The following is a 19308-nucleotide window of genomic DNA, read 5'->3' as shown; positions in this document are numbered from 1 at the left end:
GGGTTTAATATTTTTCCTAGAACTTTTTTTTTTTTTTTTTTTTTTTTTTTTTTTTTTTTTTTTTTTTTTAAAAAAAAAAAAAAAAAAAAAAAAAAAAAGAAAAGAAAAGCAAGAAACACAGGAACCTGAGTAGGGAGAGTGGTAGTTTGGCTAAGGGGGTGCATTCCTGGCAGAGATAACTAGATGTGAGGGTTAGAGGTTTGTGGTGATTTAATATGGCCTGAACTGAATCCTGCTGACTTCTCTGGGCTTAGGAGGAGGTCTATAACATGCAAAAAATCATGTTAGAAGATTTTTTGCAATTCAGACTTCGGAAATGAATCATTCTAAAGAATAACAAGTGTCCGTTCTCTCTTCCTGTGTGTACTTTATCCACCTTCTGCTCCCTCCTCCTGCCTCCTTTCTGGGCCTGGCTTCCCTGTCCAGCTCACGTCTCCTCGTGATGTGCTGCTGCTTCAACTATTGGCTTTTTCAAATCCAGTGATCGTTTTTCAGTTCCTTTTTCACATCTGGCTTGCCTTTTTTTTCATGCTTCCTTCCTGTGGTTTATTTTCTGTTAATTTGTTAATGAAAATGCCAGCCAAAGATAGCAATCATTTAAAAAAATGGATTTGAAAAAGAAAAAATGCCTGTACAGCCACGGCTTTCTCTCTGGCTGTTGTTTGCTTTCATTTGCTGGACAAATATCAGGCTTAGAATACAGCTTTTCTGTTAAATTTTTCCTGTCGGGTGATAGCTATGGCTTTTTATTTTCTTTCTCTGCCCTACCCTTTGCCCTGCTTTCCTGGACTCTTTTAAACACACTTTTCATAGTAGATAGTTCATCCAAATGCCTGTTTGTGTGTCACATGCAGATGTGTTGTGTACATGCCAAAAGAGCAGTCTTTTCTCAGAATGTGAGATGGGAAATCCAAAGGCCTGTGATTTGGTCTCACCTTTGCAATAACTGATGTGATTTTTTTGATCAAATCCTGTGGGTCTAATCTTTCCAGAAGTAGTTGCTGATTTTGAACCTCTCAGAGGCCTTTTCCTTCCTACTTGAGAGCCTGCAGTTTGCCAGGAGCTTGAGGAAGAACAGCAAGAAATCTGATGGTGTCAAAAATATGGAAGAAGTGATGCTGAAAGCTGACATCCAAATCAGGACATAATTAATCTGTTACATTTTACAGAAGTTGTGCTGGTTTTCCATCCTGGCTAGAGGAAGGCTATCTTCTTAACTTTCAGTCCCTGGCATTCCAATTTGTGCAAGATACACATTTTCACCAATTCATAGTTTAGCAGTTTAGAGTCAAAGCAAAAGTTGGTAGCAGGCAGAAAATTCCACTAGTTAATTTTTCTTGGCTTGTATTCTGAGCCAACTTTTATTTGCAATAGAAAGCCTCTTTAAAATGTTTTATGATTTCGTGTAGTAGAGCTTAAAACTGAGATGTTGCAGTGTACTCTACGGAGATTGTCTCTATGCTCTTTGGCAGGTCAGAGAGAACAACTTGTATGTGCCAACATAGTGCTTAACTTTAAAACCAAAATCGAAACACAGCTTCGTATAGTGGATAGAAGATGATCTGGGTTTTGTAGCTAACTTAAAACATTTTTCAATTGCTACATGGTTTTCAATTCAATCCAGTCCTTTAGGATGTTTAAGAATAAACAAATATGAAGCAAAGTTCATATTTTCTGTTCAGGAGATGCTTTGCAGCAGGGACTTCATGATTCCTGGGTAAAAACAAAGTTTAAATGCCAAAAAATTACACATGCTTTCTTTTCATGCTTTCAGTCACATTTGTTTTTCTCATAGAAAATACGTGCACTGGAACCAGAAGGCAACTTGAAAATGGATTTGATTCTTGTGAAGGCAGATGCTGCTCTTCACAGCATTGGTGAGGATAAGAAGCATGAGGTACTATCTAAACTGAAAGACATTAAAGCCTTGTGGGAAGAGACAGCCATATACATGACTCACTGTCACAGGTAAGACAAAGGTACCCTGCACAAGACCGCTGTTTGGTGTGTTTAGGCAGTTGTCTCATCTAGTGCTTTCATAAAGTGCTTCTTGCCTTTCTCTGCTGGGTGGGTTGTAGATGGCAATCGCTGCTAATCCCAGTCCTATGAGCACGTTGAGGACTCTGTGGGGAGAAAGGCTCCCTGGGACCTCAGTGCTCTCCGTCTGCACAGCCAGCCCACCTCATGGTCTTGAATGTTGAGTCTGGCCAGGCACAGAAATCTTGTACGAGATATTTCCTCCCCCATGCAGAGAGGACCTGGGAAGAATCTGGACCCTCTGAAATCAGAGCAGCTTAAAATTGCTGAGAACCTTGTCATTTGCTTTGAAGACGTTTTGAGCTTGACAGTCTCAACTGCTCCCACCATACTTTCATCTAACTCGTCTCTCTTGCTCTCCCCAACAGCCGAATTGAGTGGGTCTGGCTGCACTGGAGTGAGTACCTGAAAGCCCAAGATGAGTTTCTCGCATGGATTCACCACATGAGAGTGATCTTGGAGCCAGACATTGAGTTGCAGCTTGGCTTAAAGGAGAAGCAGTGGCAGCTGAGCCATGCTCAGGTTCTGCTGAATGATGTCTTAAATCAATCAATCCTGCTGGAAAGGTTGCTGGAGGAAGCTGCTTCCTTGTTCAGCAGGATAGGCGACCCCAGTGTTGATGAGGATGTTCAGAAGAAAATGAGAATGGAATATGAAGGAATCAGGGAAGAAGCTCAGGTACGCCTATAAAGAGTGGGAGGTGTTCAGATTTCACCAATACACAGTACTGTTTGCTGTCTGCTTCTTGAGTGCTGGGGCTTACCTGGTAGGACTGCAAAAGGAAACAGAGCTGAGGATCCCTGTTCTTTCAGTCAATGGACTGTTTGCAATAGTTGGCATGTCCCAAGATAAGCTGTTAATTGGGATGCTCTTACACGGTGATTTATAGTATGTTGTTGTAGAGTAACTACAAGCTGCTTGCTGTGACCCAGTTTAGGTCGTCTCTGTATGAAGTCTGAATTGTTCCTCGTCTTTCAGCACATTAGTGGTCCTTGTATAACCAGGTGCAAAGTGCCCATTCCTGGGGCCAGGGAATATTACATCATGCACCCTCGTTGGGCTGGGATTAGTCCACATCCAGAGCTGTACTCCCTACCTGCAGAACTGGGAAACATGGAGGTGGGAGTCAGTTGTGGCCCAATACTGAGCTCAATTAGCCAGTTCCAGTATCTGAAAGACTTTCACTGCACTTAGATACTAATTCTTGCCTGATGCTAATCTCCCAGTTTGAACAGTTGTTAGATAGGCTGGTGTAAGACATCATAGTTCATCTTTCAGTGCCAGTGATTTCCTTTACCCTATTCCTGGGTAAAGATTTCAGATAAGGTTCATACTTTTCACTTCTAAACCTCAGGTCAAGACAGGAATGGACTGTGTGACATGGCTGAGGGACAGACATCTCCAGGTGGGCAGAAGTTTCTTACTAGCCTACACCAACAGAAATACTCAAAGGGATATTTGAAATATATAGAGACACATCTATCCCAAGCATCTAGAAGTTAAAAGCTAGTCTTTGACTCACAGTGGCGTCCAGGAATTCTATAGTCTGGAATTACCTGGTGCAAATACAAATAATTTGCATTACATTGGCTCTGCTATCTGCCTCTGTCATAATGTTGCCTTCTATTTGTTCTCACACCTACACCTCAGCCCAGAACTGGATCCTGACATGCTGATGTGTGCTCTCCTTCCCCCGGGTGCTGTCGCACGAAGTTAACTTCAGGTCACACTGGAAAAACAACAACATTGAGATGCTCATGCTATTGCTCTGCTTGCTCTACAGATGCTTTTTTTGTTTTTAAAAAAAAACTGCCCCAAATCCCAAAGCAATGAAAAAACTGCCAAGTTGGCACCTTCCATGAGTATGAAATTCAGATATTTTTTAATCCATAAAGGTACAACTGTTGCTATAAGTCTCTCCAAAAACCAGAGCATAATTGGAAATTCTGTAACTGCAGCTGCTGCAGAGAGGCTGCAAAGCCACCAACAGGCTTGCGCCTTAATGTTAATTATTTATTTTTAAAGGTAGATCTCTTCATTACAAGGCAACTGGATTTAAGAATAAGAAGGTTCCTGGGAATTCAGGTCTTGTCTATCTAGATTGCCATTTAAAATCCTCACTCACTCCCTTCTAACCAAGATTTGTCTTTGGTTTTGAGGCAGGAGACAGTCATTAGCTATTTTAATAAGGCAGTTCTTTCAACCAAGTCATTTGAATACTCAAAGCCAGAATATGACCTCTCTGAGACTGGTTTTACATAGTGTGATTTCTCTAGCTGAGTTGGATACATGCTGTTGTAAATGAGATCAGGAAGTGCCTCATAGGACTTAGATAAAATATGTCTTTATGTCTCCAGCCAACTGAGATGCTAGAAAAAGCTTTTCTTTGGCATTGGTTACAAATACCACATTTCATAGAAGGATGGAGTGAGAGAACCAGCTAAGGAGCTCCTCTTTCAGGAGGTATGGAGCAAAGAAGGGAGTTGGGAAACATTGAATTTTGCGGCTGAAGTAAATGCAGAGTTCATTAGCTAATGCCAAGCTTACAGGCACCTTGGGAATCGTGTTGGAAAGTTTAACACTAGTTAGAGAAACCCTGCCACCTTTTCCAAGGGGAGGGAGGAAGGAATGAAAGAGATGCAGGAGTTGTAAGGGGGTTGCTCCGGCCCCTCACATGATGAGAGGCCAGGCTAAATTGAGTTGCGGATGCCAGCTGAATGCCTGAGCTGCCTGCCAGAGGAGGCTCACTGGTGTTTGTAGATTACATTTGTGTTTGAAGAGTGTTTTTAGATCCTGTGCAGTTGCCCAGCTCTATCAGAAGGCAAGCTTTTGCACAGTGTTTCTTAAATGGTCTGCTTGTGACATTGCTTCTTTGGTATGAGCAAATGGTGAGGTGTTGCTTTTTTTTTTTTTTCTTTCTTTCTTAGTGCTAACATGTGTCCTTATCATTCCCAAATTTTAAAAGTACATAATCTTCTTTTAATTACATTGACAGGGATATATTTAGATGTGGCAGCCATTTCCTATGTGCTTTCCCTTGCCTAGTAAAATAACAATATGCAGAGGTAGATGGTTCTGGGTTTTAGCATAAATGATGACTGAAGATGGTAAGAAAAGTTATGATATACAGTATGTTGATATTTAGTCAAATATATGAAATATGTCTAAACACATCAAATGAATTTCAGTCCCTATTGTCTCTGTTAACTGAAACCTAGATATTTATAATGCCAACCCAGAGTTAACACTAAAAGCACCAGGAAGGGCTACAGGAGCTTTCTGGACTCTATGTGAGATGCTGCAATGGAATTTAAAGCAGGAACTTCCTTTCTGTGCTTCAGAGGGCCTTCCAGTGGAACCTGGTTTGCCTTTGCTGACCGTAAGGGGAGCTTAGGGGAGAGGGTTTCCTATGCCTCCATCCACCCTCCATGAGCACCCAGGGCTGGGCATATCCTGCCCAGACACATCTCTTCCTCTGCAGCTGACAGCAAACCCACTGCTTTCCTGTCAGTGCTCTCACTCTTTCCAGGACCATGACTTTGCTTAAGGCTCCTCACATTAACCAAGTGCATGTGCAGATGGAGTTTAACACTGTCCTGCTCCTCAAACAGCTAACCTAACAGAAGCAAGTGATACCATATTTTCCATCATTATAAAGTTTCCCTGCCTAACCTCTGGGGGGAGGGAGTGCTCAGCCAGCTGTTGGTAAGCCTTTTGTTTGACAGCTAGCACAGGCTGTCCACATCCATAGCATCTCTTCCTTGGCCTCATACACCAGCAGGAGTATCCAAACTGTGCGATCCTTTGTTTTGGCTGAATAGCCTGGCCAGGGTTGGGTCATTTAAACTTCCGTTTTAACCCTCTATATTTTAGCATAAGACTTTGGAGTTTAAAAATAGCTCCACTTTGTTTTTCTGACTTGCTCCCTTTGGAGATTCTGTGCAGGCCCTTGTGGGATCAGGGGTTGTTGGTTATAGAGTGCACACACAGTACTTCGGAAAATGAAGCCTACTTCCCATAGGCTTAAATTTGCTCCCAGGGTACCACCACAGGATAGTGTGTGATCTGCTAACTGAGTAAGTTGAAAGTTCCTGGGTTATATGATTTCTAGGGATGCCTTGGAAGTTGATGGTTACTCTCTGGACAGTGTAACGAACACTTAGAAGCAATTTGCATGCCCCTAGGATGAGACAGATTTTGACAGATAAGCAAATTCAATCTGTTGTGTGCTCATCTTTGGTTTTACTCTGCGTGCTTGTCTCCCAAAGTCAAAACCAGAATCAGTCTTCTGTCTCTCTTCTTTTTCTAATGAGAGAATAGGAAGGACCTGGGGGTGTTGGTTGACAGCCAGCTGAATATGAGCCAGCAGTGTGCCCAGGTGGCCAAGAAGGCCAACAGCATCCTGCCCTGTGTGTGGCCAGCAGGATGAGGGAAGCGATCGTCCCCCTGTACTTGGCACTGGTGAACCCCCACCTCAAGCACTGTATTCAGTTTTGTGCCCCTCGCTACAAGAAAGACATTGAGGTGCTGGAGCATGTCCAGAGAAGGGCAACAAAGCTGGTGAGGGGTCTGGAGCACAAGTCTTATGAGGAGTGAATGAGAGAGCTGGGGTTGTTTAGCCTGGAGAAAAGGAGGCTGAGGGGAGACCTTATCACTGTCTACAACTGCCTGAAAGGAGGTTTAGAGAGGTGGGGTTGGTCTTTTCTCCAAAGTAACAACTGATAGGACAAGAGTAAATGGCCTCAAGTTGCACCAGGGGAGGTTCAGATTGGATATTAGGAAAAACTTCTTCACAGAAAGGGTTCTTAAACATTGAAACAGGCTTCCCAGTGAAGTGGTTGATGTCACCATCCCTGGAGGTAATTAAAAGATGAGTAGCCATGGTGCTGAGGGACATGGTTTAGTGGTAACTTAGCATTGTTAGGTTCATGGTTGGACTCAATGATCTCAAATGTCCCTTCCACACTAGACAATTCTATGATTCTATTCTATGATTCTAAGTTTTGGAAACGGGAGGCTAGAAATTCACCTGAGAAGACCTTGCAGTTTGTATCCTTAGAGACTAGCCATTGACAGCCTGTAGCATGACCCAGATGGGGACAAGCATTTATGCCCTTTTGTGTGCTGTTTCTTGAGGTGAACTGTGAATTCCTGTGGAGGCCAACTGCTATCAGGTCTCGCAGAAAGGACTCTTGTTTATAAATTCTGGGTTAGTGTAAAGGAAAAAGAGATAAGCACTGTCCTCATGGCTTCTGATCTTTCTTGTTACAGAGCAGAGTGAAACTGCTTGAAAAGATAACCAAGGAACACGAACAGTACAACGCTAACGTCAACCAGTTTCAATTGTGGCTGAACGGTGTGACACAAAAATTAAACCACTGCATTGGAGAAGCATCCAAGTCTTCAGTAGAGGACCAGTTGAAGGCACTGAAGGTTCTTAATACAATTCTAACTGGGAGCTAGGATTGTGTGTTCTTCATGCCTGTATATATGTTTCTCAAGGGTGTGCTTAAGAAAACAATTACACGAAGAAAATAACAAGGTGGTGATTGTAACATAAGCTAGAGGAGAAGAATTGTATCAGGTCCTAAAACTGTTAATTTTAGTTGGTTCTCCCAACTATAGCAGGAGTGACAGGATGGTCTGTTTTGTTTTTCTTAAAGCCTGATCTCCTACAGCTATGTGATTCTTTGAGAATCTTGCCCTTTAAATTTGTTTAAATGAGGAATATTTGGTAAACATGATCCAAGTAGAGCCTGAAGGCTCACATGTTTTGAGAGTTTAGAGCTGGTGATAAAAATACCAATCTTGAGAACGTTGTCCAATATTTTGGTGCTACTGCTTAAACTGTTAAATTTTAAACCTCTCAGAGATCTATTAGTATTTCTTAATGCCTGCAGCTCCTGTTTTCTTTGTCAGGGACCTCAGCTGTCAAGCATTTATGAAAATCAAGCCAATATTTTCAGAATCGTGGCAGTTAGTGTTACTCAGAAGGCAGTCAGATGACCAACCCTGGCTTCTGATCACTTGAAAAAGGACATACTTTGAAATAGGAAGTGAAGAACAAAATGTGTACAGCCAGGAGTGGTGGTCTTTTTTTTCCTACTGCTTTCAGCTTTTTCCCCAACTTCCCATTCCTGTAGCTAATCTTGATTTAACTTCTTTCTGCAGGAAATCGCCAAAAACATTAGGAATGGTGGCAAGAAATGGAAGCATCTTGAAAATCAGTGTGCAGAGGTGATTCAGAATACTTCGCCACTTGGAGCTGAGAGAATGAAGGATGAACTTGAAGAGCTAAGAAAAGCCTTGGAGATGTTAAAACTGCTGAGTAGTGAAGAGGAGGAGAGATTGCTCAAGTTCCAAGAGTCAGAAAGTGCCTACGAGTCCCAAGCCAGACAATTAGAAGCAGATGTCCAGGAGTTGAGAAAAGATCTACAGAGACTAGAAAATTACCTGGATCCTGGGAAAGGGGAAAAGACTGAAGATGAGTTTGTAACTCTGTGGAGAAAATGCAATGTAAGTTGATAAACTTTGTGTGCCTAAAACCAGCAGGATCAAGTGCAGTCATAGATTGAATGTGCAGAGTCACATCCAACAGGTGCCCATCCCGTTGGTTAAAGGTGGTAAGGAAAGAGCACAAGCGTGTATGAAGCAGACTGAGGAAAACCTGAATAGTAACAATGGAGTCTAACCTGTATCTCACTGCACAGAGGGAGCAAGATTGGAGGATATGTTGCAGTTTGTGTCTTGAGTTCAAAGGGACCATATGCAAAGAAGAGCACAATACAGAGCAAACAACACAATTTGGTCTACTTAAAAAGAAGCAGGAAAAATGATGCTTCACAGTATATACAAATGTATACTTATACATACAAATACACATATTTCTGGGGTATTTGGTGAGGACATTTCCGTATCATATCCTTGAACCATTTAAGGTGGGTAGCCATCATCCCCTACTATTAAACACATCTTCATTCCTAAGAAGTCCCAAGTTTTTAGCAATTTAGTATTTATATCAAAATCAATCTGTGGCAAAAACGAGTGGAAAAAGTTTGTCACATATACAGTAGATAAGAATTTTTACCATTCATTTCCTCTTGAGGGTTGGTTTTGCATTTATTATCTCTTCTTAAAATGCCTTTCATTGCTATTTGTATGTCTAGAACTAAGCAGGACTGACTGGGAAAAGTATATGCAAAAAGGACCCACAAAATACAGACTGGTTCAATCCAGCTACATTTGCATGGGTTTTGTTGGTTTTGTTTCCCTATCTCACCCTAGAATTAACATTCTGTATACGTGAGTTTTTGAGAAAGATCTGTTCATGCAAAGAGATGCAGTTAATACTGCTCAAAAAACACATTTCATGTTATATACTGCTATCAGTGAACTGAAACTGGGCCTGTTTGTGATTCACTCTGTTCAAACTGAGTGCTGCAGATGAGATGCCTGCAGAGGTTAAGCAGTGGGAGGAGAGGAGAGCGAGCCTGGAGGAAGAAAACTGTTCCCGGGAATGTTTTCTGCCTTAGCAAAGTCTATATTCCTTACAAACAGGAAAAAAAGGCAGCAGAAAGGGGGCTTGTGAATACCTTGAGAGACAGCCTTATCTCTTCATTTCATGTGCCAGACACTACAAAGGTGTGATCTGTTCATTATTTTTATGATTAAGGCAACGAGAGCTGCTCTGGCTGCAGAAGAGTCCACGGTTGAGAGGCTGAAGGCTCAGCTTAAGGAACTGCTACGGTTTTCCCAAGATGTGCAGCCACACGCTGAGAGTGTTGTCTCTGCAATACAGCAGTATGAAAGGTACTATCTTCTCTCAGACATTGAAGGGATTAACAAGGGCCTATGACAAAACCGATATGCCATCCGATTGCAAGTGATGGGTAGAAAAGAAAGGCCGTTGCTAATTTCATCTGCCTCCACATCTCAGTAAACCTGTAATTTTATCCATTTGCTGGGAGCTAAAGGCTGCTGGCCATTTTCAAGCAATGATCTTGCATCGTTAATGTTGTGTATGGTTCGAAGAAAATTAGATTGTTGGCAGCTAATTTGATCTTCTTAGCATTCTATAATAATAATTTATGTATTTTGCTTGCCTTTCATGACAGCAGCTAGAAAATCAGGACAGGAGCTGTAATAGTAAATGGCTCAGAAGAATTATGGCCCTCCCTTGTTGAGTTTGTTGTGGTGACTCATCAGCCTTAGCAATTACTTGGCAGAGTTTATTCCCCTTCTCCTGGTGGCATATATGCATGATTCCTGTTTTCAACTTGCCTTGATTTGGAAACTCTGAAAGTTTAGCCTCTCCCCAGACTTCAGTGTTTCCGTTTCCAGGCTGCCTGGAATCAGGAAGTGCAGAAGCTGCAGCAAATTTTGCAAACTAGAAGAAAGGATCTTTTTTTTTTTTTAAAGAAAAAGAAAGGTCAGTTGTTTTTTTCTACTGTATCCAAGCTTATTTTCCTCTGCGCAATATGCTGTCCTGCTGGAAGGGTTATAGGTCATTATGGGAAAGGATTTCAGTTTGAAAACTAACTAGTAAACGATGTCGAAAGAGCAGCAGAGAAGGCCGGGGACTTGCCTCTGAGTAGAAAATGGCAGCTGCTCTTTTGCCAGCTTCTCTCCTAAAGCTTCTTTGCAAAGTCTGGCAGCTTCACGCTGAGCCTGGCAGGGGCAGCAGAGCAAATGGTAAAGGACATGTAATGTCGGAACTTTCTATTTACGGAGCTTTTGGCCTCTGCAAGCTTGCCTTTGCTTAGCTCCGTAACATCCCAGTGACACAGGTAAGATGATTATTTCTGGTTTTATAGAAAGGCACTTTTAATCTTTGTCAGCATTGCTCTTGCCTCTCTTGTGAATTTTCAGGATACTGTTCCCATATGAACTTACAGTTTGGGCTGCATTCTGCCACATCAAATAGGATTCTGCAAACTGGGAGGTCAGGAAAGCTAAGAAAAACAGGAGGCAGCTGCCTGGGGTGTGTCACTGCTAGGCCTTGTTACTCAGCTGTATTTTGGATAAGCCTTTAGAAGAGAAACATAAATATTTTTTGAATGTGTGTTGATTTTATCTTTTTTTTCAATAAATATGTACAAATACATTCACAGCTGTGTATGTATGTGTACTTATGTATATAAATACAAAGCTTTATTGGAATCACCTATATACTAATATAAATACAAGTACAACATTTTAAAAATTTATATCTGAAAAAATATGTATTTTCCTCTTTTCATAAATAACATAGGGTGATCAAAGATTTCTTAATACAGTTTTTTTTAAAGCAACAAAGACTCAGTAATAAGCAACATAATACAGGCAACTGCAGTTAAATTCTAGACACTCTTGGCTTGTTCCTCCCATCAGTCAGTGAGACTGCTCCGATAATAAAATTTTTTAAATCATGGTGGTGCTAGCAGCCAAGAAAGATCACATACAAGGGGAGCCTGCTGGCTGCTAGAAAGGCAAAGTAATTCCTAATACACAGTTGCACAAGAGACAAATGTGTCCTAGGGCGTCTAAATAAAGTTTTGTCGGGTGTCTCTGAGTGACAGAGCAGCTGTCTGTACGCAGCACCACGCTCAGACAGTAACAGAGACTGAGGCTTTTGTGTTGGATACAGTTTACACATGAGTATTGTGTTAATTCATGCCTTGATGAATAGGATGTTTGGACTTGGATTTCTTCATAATCCTTCCCTCGGCCGTCACTTTATCCTTGCAGTGTTAGAGGCAAGACGTCTAAAATGAGCACTGATACAGAAGCCCAACTGAGAAGACTCTTCCAAAATCCCCTGCAAGATTTTGAACAGTGGAAGCCATCGGTCCAGATGCTCCTGGAGACTCCGGAGCCAGCGCTGGCTCACGTTGAGGTAGTAAACCTGTTATTAAGTTCAGAAACTGATACTTGCGTTTGTGTTTGCCCAGGCTTTGCCAGCAGCTGCCTGCACACAGCTGCCAGACAGCAGCAGCTGGAAGGGCCGTTCCAGCATGGCAGGAAACCCCACAGGATGGAGGTCAATAGTTAACTCTAGCTGTAGCAGAACATCTTATTTTCTGCCCCTCATTTGGTTAGCTGGAGTTGTCAACTGAATAAAACTGAATTAAAGTGCCAGATGTCTTTAACAATGATGATAATGTTGTTTAGCATTAGTCCAAATCTCCCTGGATGGGAGGTCTGTGGAGCCTGTTAAGGAGTGTGTAGTAATATAGTTGTGGGATTAAAATGCATGATTTCTGCATGTGCCCAGGAAGGTGTTTGTTACTTTGTCATCCCTGTGATCTCCAGAATAAATGTGTCTGTGAACAGGGATGAAGTTTATCCTTGGGATGAGCATTCAAGCTGTCCTTTCTGTTGGTTGTTTAGGCCTCTCCTCTGCACAGACAACTCTTTCCATAATACAGCTTTCCTCTATTTCTGTTCACAAAACGGATGCAGTCCTGGTGCTTCTAACATTATCAGGAAGACTTTTCCTTTAACTGGGCACTGTCCAGGTACCTTCTGTTACCCCTTGTCAGCCCAGCATGCTGATTTTACCTGGCTTTGTCATACTGCTGTATTTGTGTGACTTGTGTGGGAATAATGTGGTTATATGATTATTTTTTTTTTACTTTTTTGGTACGATTTCACTGGAAGAATTTTTCTCCTTTAGGCTGCCCTAGCTGAAAGCTCCCAGTTCAAAGAGAAGTTGATGACATTACAGCTGAAGAAAGATCTGCTAAGCAATATCCTTGGTGAGGAAAAAGCAAAGTCTTTCCTGCAAGAAGTAGCTGAAGCTTCAAAGGAGAGAGAAATTCTACACACGAGTCTGCTGCAAAGCAAAAACAAACTCCAGGTGAGCTTCAAAGCCCATATATAGCCTTTGCCTGTGAAAAAGACAATTATTAACCTTTCACTAAGCCACTTTTATAGATATGAATTTAGTACTAATCAGCTGTGCCCAATCCATTTTTGAAGGTTGATCAAATATTCAAATAGATCTGCAGTCTGTTGCATAGAGTAGCTTGATGTTTGTTCTGAGTATGAAATGAACATTGACAAAAAATAATGCCAAGGGATATGTGGTGAATGCCGGTTTATGGTTTTTTTTCTCCCTTTTCCTCAATCTAGAATTTGATATCACAACATAAGGACTTTGATGCTGGTTTTGCGCCTTTGCAGAAGAAATTATGTGCCATCAAAGCCAAATTAGATCTAGAGAAGGAACCGCGGCCTGACCTCTTGGGTAAAAAGACACAACTCCAGAGACTCCAGGTACATTACAGCAATGTTTGACCGTCATATTCTCAGTTAATTGCGGTCCCGTTTGTTCATATTTTGCCAGTGAAGACTGAGGAGAAAAAGTGATTCGGTACCTCAGCTTTCTCTATATCTTGGATAACCAGGTCTCCTGTTTCCTTCCAGGGAGGGCCCATGTCTTCCTTAGTCTTCCTTTCTCTCTGACGTACTTATAGAAGTTTTTCTTCTTGTCCTTGATATCCCTGGCCAGATTTAATTCTATCTGGACTTTAGCTTGCCTAATCTGGTTCCTGGCTGCTCAGACAGTTTCTCTGTATTCCTCCCAGGCTACCTGTTCATGCTTCCACCCTCTGTAAGTCCTCTTTATTGCTTTTGGCTCTCACCTCGTGGCACCACATCCTGGTTGACAGCCACGTCTGGTGAGTGACTGTTGGTGGTGGTTACACCTTGTTTAAATCTGCTGCCGCTGAGGCTGGTCCTGCCAGTGCCTTGTCAGCCAGCCTCACGGGTCCCTGTGCTGCCCTGGTCTTTTCCTCCTCAGAAAAGCTCAGGAAAACATTTACTACTAGACACCAAAGCAATTTATTTTCTTAAAGGCAGCTATTATTCTATTTTTTTTTCCTGTCCTCACACTGTCAAATGAATCTACCCTTAGTGTGTGTTTTGTGGAGGTCCATGCCACATCTAGCATATTACCCATATGGAATCTGTCTTTTCCTCTGCAGATGATCCAAGATGACTTGGCAGAGCTTGGAATTCAAATGGAGGCAGTAGAGAAGCTTGTTCAGTCAAATACCACACACAGGCATGAAATGAACCAACTTTCATCTGACTCTCAGGCCCTGAAGAGGTTGTTGGAGGTAACATAAGGAAGAGTTTTTGGTTGCCTGAGGAGTTGTCAGTTGCCACTATTTTAAAATCTTTGAGCATTTGAGATTATATGCTTTGAGTGACCGATATTTTCATTTCAGGGGAGGAATTCTTATGAATTTGATAACTATTCCAGAATTCTATGATTGTCTGTAATGTGATTTCCCTTTGGGATAGGATACCATCCACACAGATTTTATATCTATTTAAATTGTTTCTGGAGTGGACCTGAGATTTCTTACCAAAAGACCTCATAGTTATATTATCATGGAGGTGCTTGGACATCTTCACAGATTCCTGAATAGTGGTCTTGTACCCAACTGTTTGATTTTTTAATAGCTTTGTGACCTAAAAGTTAATGAGAGAAATGAGTTGCCATTGCCTAAGTACTTGTTTTGACCTGAGGCATTTTCTAGTTTAAACATAGCTATAAAATGACACTACAAATCAGTCTCAGAAGAAGAGTTTGTAAAATTACCTTAGTTGTGCAGGTCACTGTAAAAATACATATGATAAAGTATTACCCTAAGATGCATTGTGGAATTCTAGTTTCAATCTCAGTAATTCCATTTATTGCTGAAATGGACTTTTGCCAAAAAAGTATGTACGGCCATTTCTGATTCAGGGAGTATAAGAGGTATTTAATATTGACTGGGGTATAAAAAAACCCCAAACATATTCATTATTCTGTTTCAGCTGAAGAGAGCTATTCTAGTGCTTAATGCCACCCCCGTGTGGTTGAATTCCAGCCCGCAGGAGCTTGTAGGTGTTTTCTATGCCACTAAGGCTAAAGGACAAAGGTTTTCTGCATCTGTTTTTTTATCTTTTTGCCCATGAGATTCTGTGCCAGAAGTCACAGTGTTAGATCCAGTACTGAAACTGCTTTTTTTTCTGTGTTTAGTTGCTGACATTTTTGTCATTTGTAGGTGATGATACAGCAGAGAGAAGAGCACGTGCAGAAGCATTGGGCGTATAATGACAAACTCTCTGACCTCCAGCGGTGGATCACAGTAACCACGGAGAAGATTGACTCCTACCAGGGTGCTGATGGAGAGCAGAGCACTGAGGGCAGGTTGGCAGACCTTCAGGTGAGAAATGCATCTTACTGTAAGATGTTAATTATTCACTTTGCAGCATTCAGACATTAAGGACAGAGGTTTTCTAGTGAGGGTTGCTTGGTTGGGGAGAGTAATGATAGTTTGTTCCTCCTGCAATAACTGTTGGTTGCTGCTGCCTCCCTGCTTTGCCCTCTGTTGTGGGATGTGGAGCTAGGTAAAAGACAAGAACAGCGAGAAATAGCTAAGAACTGTGGAGATGGATAAAGTATTGTCAAAGAATAGGTGGTTTTAAAAGAAGCTCTTCCTGCCAAGGTGATCTTTCTGGACAATACCTACCTTTGCCTTTATGTACTCATCGATACATTGACCTTTATTACTGTGCCAGCTAACCTTATACTGTGTTGAACCGAGCCGTTCCACAGCTGCTAGCTTTTCCCTGCGTGGCAGTATTTTGCATGCTAGATTCACTCTGCCAGGTTACTTTAGCTGGCAGCTTTTGCCTTCATATGGGAAATCAAGATACCTCATGGGAAGGCTACAGAAGGGGTGCATTGACAGCTTGCACCCTTTAAGTTTTGCCATCAGCTGTTTGACCTATGTTGGCTCTTTGCAGGAATCCACAGCATATTTTTTTTCCCCGCTAGGTATGTTCTAGCTAGTGCCAACAGAACCAGCATAGTCCTGGACTGAACATGGCCTTCAGTCTGACATAGCCTCTGCTTTACCCAGGATACCTAGAAGTAACTGTAAGGACTGTACGTTTCAGAAATGGCTAGCTGAGTTTCCAGATAAGGAGGTCCAGCTGCACCTTGTGGAAGCTCATGGCCAGCTGGTCATGGAGAATTCTTCCCCAGAGGAGACTACCCATGTCCAGGCAGAGCTGGATCAGCTGAAGGAGTCATGGAGATCACTGAAGGAGATGGCAACTGGGTAAGTGTTCCTGTACATATTCCTCATGTCCCTTCAAGGGGATGCTCTTTACTGCTATATGACCAGACACACTTGATGCTTCATGCTCTGTGCTGTGAAAGTGATGAGCTATGTTACAATGCAAGGAGTAATATGAGGTTTCGTTTAATTGTTTATAAACTGGAAATCATTACTTTCAAGAAAACCGTTCTAGAGAATGTGGGGACCAGAGCAGCCTGTGATACTGCCTTTACCTCACACTTGGAGTAGGCAGTGTCTCCTTAGGATGCAGCGTACTGCCGGTCCATGTCAGAGGAAGTAGGACATAGGCTGAGTTCTGCCTCACTTTCCTGTTCTCCTCACTGACTGATCTGGAGATACCTCCAGGGAGGCTGTATCTGTACTGGGATTTGTGCCTTTTGCAAACCTGCAAGAGTATAAACAGAGCTAAAATCCTCTTAGCTGGCAAATGGGGACTTAATTTATTTTGCCCTCACTCTGCAGTGTCAAACTGCTGCTCATATTTGCTAGTCTGTATTAAAATTTTATACTGTGCTACATGTGTGAATATATCCAGACATAGTGTCAGAATAGGCATAAAAATGAAATGACTAAATTGAGTAAGGCTTGATTGTACTGCCTGCTGTTACCAGACAGGAAGGCGTATTGTCAAGGTAGTAATTTTTGGCCCCCTGAATAAAAATTTTAAAAAATGTTAAAAAAATGTTAGAACTAGGGGACAGGTGTTGATTTGAGACACTCCTGTCTTGATCTTGTTAAAAAGATGTTGGAAATAACTTTAATAGCAATACTGTTATTAATAGCACTATTCTTGTTATAGTATTATTACTATTTCACTAGAGGTGTCCCCTATAGCCCTACTCAAAATGTGAATGTTTCATCATTGGATGTTTCACTGCACTGATGTCTCTGGTTTTGTGTTTTCAAGTCTTCTCAAAAAGTGGCAGTTAAATAGACCAATGGCTGATAAGAAGAAGAAAATAGCATTTGTGGACAGCAGATGGATGTCTGGACCTACCACCCCTCATTTAGACATATATCAGAACCATAAGCAGGTGAGAGGGCGACTCTGTCTTCATATCAGCTTTACAAGAACAATTTTATTGGCTTCATCTAATATTATGGTTTACAAAGTTGGAGGTTAAGGTCTTCTAATTAGGCCTTCAGAGGAAACATCTGACATAACAGTAAGGGCTTTTTTGTTCCTGTTGTTCTGTAACCTAGGAGGCAATAGAAGGGCAACAACCGAGCAGCCACTTGAAGCTCCTACACGACTTTGAAGCATGGTTACAAGGAGAAAACACCAAACTGACCAAAATTCTTGCTGTGACTCCATCTTCTGCAGAGGAAATGAAGGCACGTCAGAGCAAACTGCAGGTTAGTTTTTAGGGGATAGAGATGGAGACAAAGATTACAATTAGTGCAAATTCTTTCAGAATTAAAACCAACCAAACAAAAAGCAAACAAAAAAAACCAAAATAAAAAACAACAAACAAAAACCCCCAAATAAACCAACCAACCAACAAGAACCCAAAAAAACCCCAAACATCACGAAAACAAACACCACCCCCACCACCTGAAAAACCCACCAAAATCCCCCCCCAAATACTACACTCTCTGCTTTAGGAGTGTCAGAGGCTCTAGAGTAGATGAAGCTCAGGAATTTAGGACAAGTATTTCACCCCTTCTACTAAGAAAGATCTGCCAGAGCTAGAGTGGTGGAAAGGAAGGGAACAGCCTGGCATCTAGCTGTCGGACTGGAAATTTCTGGTGTGGTATGGCAAAGGTGTTCATTAAAATAAACTGATTAAAATCAGTGTAATGTATTTGACCTCACTCTTTCTGTTGAATGTAGCCAGAGACAATGACACTAGATGCTGTAAGAAATTAAACAGAAATATCCAAGGCTACCAGGAGTCCTTCAGATGAGCTGACCCTTTTATAACATTTCGGGCCAAAAAATCCAATAACAAAAATAAATGCACTATTCCAGAGTACCCACTAGTTTGATTTAGTACCACTGTTCTATTGAATGCTAGGTTTAAAAAGTGGGGCCTTCTTGAATTCTGAATTGCTGCTGACCTTGTCTTTGCCTGCAGGAGCTGCAGTCTCGTGTGCCTGATGGTCAGAGTCTTTTTGAGGACCTTCTTGATCTTCAGCCTGTCATTGGAAGTTCTGAAGATCTGGAGGACCTCCGTTACCGATGGATGCTCTACAAATCTAAACTGAAAGAGTACATGAGTTCACCGGTAGGGGACAGCACGCGGTTTACAGTTGCTAATCTCTGCCATTGCTCTTTTAACTTGCTTCACATTAATAGTCATAATACAACAGTACGTACGTGTGTCCGCTTAATTAAAAACTCACTTAGTAAGTGCTATCAAAACCAGAACAAAAATAGCCGTGTATTTATAAATATGAGCACAAATATCCTTGGATTAAAATAAAAGTTATGTGCTTTTTCCCCTTAGTAAGCAATGCTGCGAATATTTCTCAAAATGGACGGTTCAAAATTGGCTGTTGTCAAAGATGCACACATTTGGGGTGTGAGATGTTTGTGTGTGTGAATATTTTGGCTATTACACCTATTGCTGGGCACATGGATTTCTGTTTTTTTGCCCTTTCTCCACACAACATTCTCCATTGAATTATTTTTTCAGCAGTTCCTGTAGTAAGAATATATTCAGTGTTTGTCATTTGTGTCTCCTGCTGTGAGACAGTGATCAGGGTGATCACTGACTGAACTGACTCAGAAAGTAACTATGCACAGTAGGACCCAGTCCTTTTTAGAATTGTCTTTATGGGCTAAGGATTTGGAATGAAGTAAAGAGGAGGTATTTTAATGCAAGAACCAAATGATTAAAGAAATCACCAAGTTGTTGTATGTAAGACAAGCTATGGATGGCAGAATTCATCCCCATATATAAGATATTCCAGGACATGCTAAAGATATTTCCATGCTCTTAGCATAAACATACATAATTATTAATTAAGAGTTTTCAAGCTTAAGTAATTAGATTATGTGTTCAAGATAATCAGAGGAATAGACTTTACAGGTGTGCATTTGGTACTTTCTGTATACAAAGTGCTTTGGAAGGTATCTGAACTCGAACACATAAAATTTGAGGCACCTGAAAATTTTCTGCTTTGGGAAACTTTGTCTTCAAATCCA

General features: G+C 41.5%; 1 protein-coding gene across 5 annotated transcripts in view; it reads left to right on the top strand.

Moving 5' to 3' along the window:
- The window catches only part of SYNE3 (spectrin repeat containing, nuclear envelope family member 3), a 56881-nt gene that overhangs the window by 23895 nt on the left and 13678 nt on the right, over positions 1 to 19308 (top strand). For all 5 annotated transcript variants that reach the window (XM_014957713.1, XM_014957715.1, XM_014957716.1 and 2 more), the window contains 14 exons: positions 1796 to 1968; positions 2406 to 2715; positions 7309 to 7470; positions 8209 to 8553; positions 9710 to 9846; positions 11764 to 11911; positions 12692 to 12874; positions 13150 to 13293; positions 14004 to 14138; positions 15075 to 15236; positions 15973 to 16136; positions 17065 to 17191; positions 17361 to 17513; positions 18236 to 18385. In XM_014957713.1, the coding sequence (XP_014813199.1) occupies positions 1796 to 1968; positions 2406 to 2715; positions 7309 to 7470; positions 8209 to 8553; positions 9710 to 9846; positions 11764 to 11911; positions 12692 to 12874; positions 13150 to 13293; positions 14004 to 14138; positions 15075 to 15236; positions 15973 to 16136; positions 17065 to 17191; positions 17361 to 17513; positions 18236 to 18385 (2493 nt within the window). The remainder of the gene's footprint in view (positions 1 to 1795; positions 1969 to 2405; positions 2716 to 7308; positions 7471 to 8208; positions 8554 to 9709; positions 9847 to 11763; positions 11912 to 12691; positions 12875 to 13149; positions 13294 to 14003; positions 14139 to 15074; positions 15237 to 15972; positions 16137 to 17064; positions 17192 to 17360; positions 17514 to 18235; positions 18386 to 19308) is intronic.

Source organism: Calidris pugnax, unplaced genomic scaffold (assembly GCF_001431845.1).
Source record: "Calidris pugnax isolate Ruff unplaced genomic scaffold, ASM143184v1 scaffold211, whole genome shotgun sequence".
In the NCBI taxonomy this organism is placed as follows: Eukaryota; Metazoa; Chordata; class Aves; order Charadriiformes; family Scolopacidae; genus Calidris; species Calidris pugnax.
Note: the sequence above shows the minus strand (reverse complement) of the source record. Positions and strands in the feature narration are given on the sequence as shown.